We start from the raw sequence: 5,705 nt of genomic DNA, 5'->3' as shown, positions 1-5,705 counted from the left end.
GACGTTTCGGGCCTAGACCCTTCTTCAGAAAATGATTTTCTGAAGAAGGGTCTAGGCCCGAAATGTCAGCCTTCCTGCTCCTATGATGCTGCTTGGCCTGCTGTGTTCATCCAGTTCTACGCCTTGTTGTCTCAGATTCTCCAGCATCTGTAGTTCCTACTATCCCTCCCAAACCAGGTAATGGCCTGGTTTTGCATTTGAATAATTATGGAATAAATCAGACAGTGGTACAGTAAATGCAGAAATACAGAAGTTGCTGAGATTTTCACTGTTCTGTCACAGCATTTGCTCAACCAGTACCACGCTGAGAGACTATACATTAAAATACATGAAAGGGTGCCAAGATCCTGTGTTTATTGACTAAACATACCTGAAAAGGCTAAGGCTTATCTATTTACACATGCGAGCTTTTAGTAGAATGCCAAGTCTTAATTACTGGCAGATAGCTTCTCTGGCCCCGAAATTTTAATTTTACAGAAGTCTTATTCCTTCAAAATGTAATTAGCGTTGAATATTTTTATAAAGTAAACATTAAAATTGGATTTTTTACGTTTTTCCATGTCTTTAACTGTGCTGTCTCTTAATCCCATCTCTCTTGCCCTCATTTTGAGTAACTTGGTATAACAAATATTAAGGTAGATGACCAAAAGCTCGGTGATATGTTTAAAGGTGTATCTTAGCAGAGAAAAACGAGGTTGAGAGATTTAGGGTGGGAATTCCATAATTTTGGGGCAGCTGAAAACCATCAATGCTGGAGTGATTAAAATCAGGGATGAAAGGCTTTTGTGGCACCCTGGTAGTACCCAGTTCTCTGAGCTAGGAGGCCCGGGTTCAAGTCACTTCTGTTCCAAAGTTGTGTAATAATATTGCTGAACAGGTTGATTAAAAAATATCTTAAAATCTGGGATCCCCTTTCATCTCCATTTTAGTTTAGCCTCTCCCCCTTCTCCCTACCTTTCCCTCACCTCTGATGGTTTGTCTTGCCCTTAGCAGGCTTTGCACGTAAGTTATTCAATTCATAAACAGGGGTGATTTACTGGTGGTCGTTAATAGATGAAAAAGAACATGAGTGACTTGGTGAAGGGGGAGAAATGCTCAGTTGTGTGTAAGAGAGCTTCTGGATATGATAAAAAGAAAGAAAAAAAAATTAAGTCGGGGATACTCAAGAGACCAGAATTAAGGGCTAATGAAATCTTAGGGTGGTATAGACTTGGAGGAAGTTACAGCAACAGGGAGGGCCAAAGAAGGATATAGACAAAAATGAGAATTTTAAAATGTAAGCATCACTGGGCCAATATGGATCAGCGAGCACGGTCGGGTGATGAGTGAATGGGAATTGGTGTGTGGGGTAGGTCACAGGCAGCAGAGTTTTGGATAATAAATAGGTTCTGGTGTCTCTCTCTTCCATAGGTTTCCTGCACATGTCATCTCAGTTTTACAGTCTGGATGTTTACAGACAAGGTTGCTGAGGTCTCTGCGCATGGACACTGAGTTCTGGGACAATCACAATGGGACGAGAGGCCTGAAGAAGCTGGTTCAGGTCATAGAGAAAAGGGCTCAACTATTGCTCAAATACATCCAGGAAAACAATATCAAATTAGTTCAGGAACAATGAGAACTTAACACAATCAACAGTCAAAAGTGTGACATTTAGCTATCAATTGTTTGCAACCAGAGATGAAAGCCTAATCCCAAAGACTATGTCTCATGTTACATACATGATGAGTCTTCTGGAGCCATTATTATCATGAGAGAGATGGTTATCAAACCGAGTTTGCAGTAATTTTGCTTTAATGCCTTCAAAAACATTGGATATTCACTGTGAATTCTCTAGGAAATGCAATGTTGAGGGACTTGCACTCTCCTGGTGTTAGTGACCCCCTCACCCTGGCCTGTTCTTATGGAAAGGGACATTTAAATGTTTCAGGGAGGGGACAGTTGAGGTGCCACCTCAGGTGTAGGGCAGGGGGAAGGGAGCAAGCATTGACCAGCTCTGGCTGTCAAAAATGTTTTGCCAAAATTTGCTGCCAGATTTTTAAGTCAACTACCTTCATCCAACCCTTCTATGATTAGGCGCAGTTAGGAAACAAATCATTTAAAACTTTGTACCCTCCACCTGCCTCTCAATGCCTAACTCCTGGCCCTCATCAGTGTACACCTTATTCTCTTGAGCCCAGTGTTGCCAATGCAGAAATGTTGTAATATGTACCACATATGTCAAATAAGAATGTAAATAATTTCTCCTGATGCTTCAGTTGCACTTAGGCAACTAAACTAAAACTAGTGCACACACTGAAATCTGTCATCTATGGCATATTACTTGAAATAATCAAAAGACATATGTGGGACTGCACCTATAATTAGTATCGGTTCTATTCCGAAATCCCAGGAAAGGTTAGAATTGATGTGTGACCAAGCTAGTAATTTAGTTTTGACTGACTTCACTTTTAAATTCTGGCATGTGACCACCTCAAAATCACAAATATCGACCTTATGTCACATTGAAACTGCAAAATTTTCCTTAGAAATCTAGATAAGATCTAAATATCTAGTTTAATACACTTTGCAAACTTGTCCTCTGCGCCTATTAAACTCCATTTAAAACACAGTCGTAGAACAGCTTATAGCAAGATACACAGTACAATCCAATTTTTCTCAAAGAATAGACTCCTGAAGTGAAATCATTCGTGGAATTTTTCTAATACAGGAGATAAAGCCAAGATTAGCACTTAAGTCTGCAGGAAGTACCATCTGATTGAGAGTACTTGCTGGAAAATTCTGGTCAGATGCAACCATTGAACTGGCATCAATCAGCACTTAGGAGTAGAGGATGCATCCTAAATCCCATTAATCAAAAGCTAAACATTTTCTGAAACTTTCAGGGTTTGGTTCATTCGTACCCCAAAGAGATTGCATTACAGTGCCGAATGTAAAAGATAGAGATAGAGAAAACCAGGGACCCTTTATCTCAAACTGTCTCTTTGTAAACCAGAACAGACTCCCAAATTATAATTATGAGCTTAATATTAAATTATAGGAAGCAGAGTGATCATGTGAGAAAGAGAGCTATGCAACTCATTAAACTAACGCCATAAGCTGCTTTTACAATTTCTCATAGGTAGATTTAAGTGATTGTTCAAGTAACAATGTTTATAATGTCTATTTCTCTATGTCTGCGTTGTTGTTATGGGACCCTGTGTGGCCTCCAAAGAGCCTATATTATGCATATATGAGTCAATGTTCTTTTGCCTGCCTCGTCCCACCTCCCAACTTTTGCTGAAATAAAGTGGTGTGCTGTTAAAACGCATTCCAGTCAAACACACCTGAGTTCATTGTTATCTCTGGGCTTGTAGACAATTCAAATGTAGCAAGAATTAGAGGTATATCTAATGCCTGGGGAAAAGTACACACCTAAGAACTATGGCAGACTTTTAAATGTTCTGGCAGGTTTTTTTATTCTTTAACAAGATGTGGATGTCACTAGCTGGCCATGATTTATTGCCAATCTCTAGCACCTTTGAGAAGGTGATGGTGAGATGCTTTCTTGAACCATTGCAGTCCATTTCCTGAAGTAGCCTCACAATGCCTTTAGGGAGGGAGTTTCAGGATTTTGATCTAGTGATCCTGAAGGAATGGTGATATATTTCCAAGTCAGGATGGCGAGTGGCCTGAAAGGGAACGTGCAGGTGGTGGTGTTCCCATGTATCTGCTGCCCTTGTTCTTTCAGATGATTGTGGTTGGGAGAGGGAGCCACGGTGAATTTCTACATCTTGTAGATAGAGCAAACTGCTGCTACTGAGTGTCGGTGGTGGAGGGAATGGATATTTGTGGACGATTTTCCAATCAAATTGTTTTGTCCTGGATGGTGTCAAGTTTCTTGAGTATTAGTGGAGCTGCACCCATCCAAGAAAGTGGGGAGCATTCCATTACGCTTCTGACTTGATTAAAGACTATACATTCTCACACCCCACTTTCTGTAAAGACTCCATCCCATTCTCTCAGTTCCTCCGTCTCCGTCGCATATGTTCAGATGAGGCCAACTTCGACAAGGGAGCCTCCGAAATGTCCACATTCTTCCTCAACCCAGGATTCCCCAGCTCTGTTGTCGACAGGGCCCTCAATCGGGTCCGACCCATCTCCCACACTTCTGCCCTCACCCCTTCTCTTCCCTCCCGCAACAGCGATAGGGTTCCCCTTATCCTCACCTACCGTCCCACTAGCATCCACATCCAGAAGATCATCCGACGCCATTTCCGCCACGTCCAGCAAGATGCCACCACCAAAGACATATTCCCCTCCCCTCCCTTGTCTGCCTTCCGCAGGGTCCGTTCCCTCTGGGACACCCTGGTCCACACTTCCTTCACCCCCAACACCTCCCCACAGCCCTACGGCACCTTCCCCTGTAACCAACCCAACGAAGGTGCAACACCTGCGCATTTACCTCCTCCCTCCCCAGAATCCAAGGGCCCAAACATATCTTCCAGGTGAAGCAACACTTCACCTGCACTTCCAAGAATCTAGTCTACTGCAGTCACTGCTCGCAATGTGGTCTCCTCTACAGTGGGGAAACGAAGCGTAGACTTGGCGAACGCTTCACAGAACATCTACGTTCTGCTCGCAAAAAAGACCTTGAACTACCCGTTGCCTGCCACTTCAAAGCACCACCTTGCTCCCTAGCCAACATCTCTGTCTCCGGCTTGCTACAGTGTTCCAGTGAAGCCCAACGCAAGCTGGAGGAACAACCCCTCATTTTCTGCTTGGGGACCCTACAGCCCTCTGGACTCAATATTGAGTTCAATAATTTTAGGGCCTAAACTCTCCCATGTCCCAGCCCCCCACCCCACACACAAGGCCTTGTTACCACGTAGTCTGCCATTACACACCCCCTGTTGTTAGTCACTAACAGTCCCCATCAACAACTATTCACCCTCCCAGCCTGATCGTTAGCAACTCCTTTGTCTGTCCAACTATCTTTCTCTCTCTTTGGGCTCTATCCTATCGTTTACTCCCTACCCCACCCACCTTCCTATTTCCTGCATATAAACTGACGTTTTCCCAGCCACCATCAGTTCTGAGGAAGGATCACCGGACCCGAAACGTTAACTCTGTTTTCTCCTCCACAGATGCTGCCAGACCTGCTGAGCTTTTCCAGCAACTTTGTTTTTGTTCTTGATTAAAAGTACACCAGTTACTTGTGAAGCTGGCTGAGCACATGTCAGACAGGATGGGCAGAGGGGAGGAGAGCGGTGTAATAAATGTTTGGACAGAGGGAAGGAGAGGTGTGTAACAAATGTTTGGACAACAAAACTATTGAAATCTTGTATAATCAAAATACAGTTCCAGAGGGACCCTGTCTAATACCAATACCAGATGTAGCTGACTGCATTAATGCCAATGTATTTGATGTTAACACTGTAAGAAATTTCTTGTCTCACCAGGACATAACAGATTGAAGCTAACAATGTCAGTTCATATGTTGGTATTTTTACCAGCTCTTACTGTCTCTAACTTTCCTTCTGTCTTCCTATACTTCCCCATTATCTTGCTCTGTGTTCTTTCCAACTGACCCACCCATGTCTGGCATCACCTTTTTCTACAGAAGGTTTCCCATGATAAACTATTGTCAACTGTTTCATCAGCCGACATCTATATATTTCAACAACAAGTTGTATTTATGTAACATAACATGAGAAAACACCCTCGAG

At 42.9% G+C, this 5,705-nt stretch overlaps 1 protein-coding gene across 1 annotated transcript in view; it reads left to right on the top strand.

Annotated features, from left to right (window-relative positions):
- gask1a (golgi associated kinase 1A) overlaps window positions 1-1,615 on the top strand; it is a 51,337-nt gene extending 49,722 nt beyond the window's left edge. Inside the window, exon 6 of the mRNA XM_020519863.2 lies at window positions 1,411-1,615. Within this exon, the coding sequence (XP_020375452.2) occupies window positions 1,411-1,615 (205 nt within the window). The remainder of the gene's footprint in view (window positions 1-1,410) is intronic.
- The last annotated feature ends 4,090 nt before the right edge of the window (window positions 1,616-5,705 follow it).

This window comes from Rhincodon typus, chromosome 4 (genome assembly GCF_021869965.1).
Source record: "Rhincodon typus isolate 14 chromosome 4, sRhiTyp1.1, whole genome shotgun sequence".
NCBI classification, from domain to species: domain Eukaryota; kingdom Metazoa; phylum Chordata; class Chondrichthyes; order Orectolobiformes; family Rhincodontidae; genus Rhincodon; species Rhincodon typus.
The sequence above is the reverse complement of the archived record's forward strand: the minus strand, read 5'-3'. Positions and strand labels throughout refer to the sequence as shown.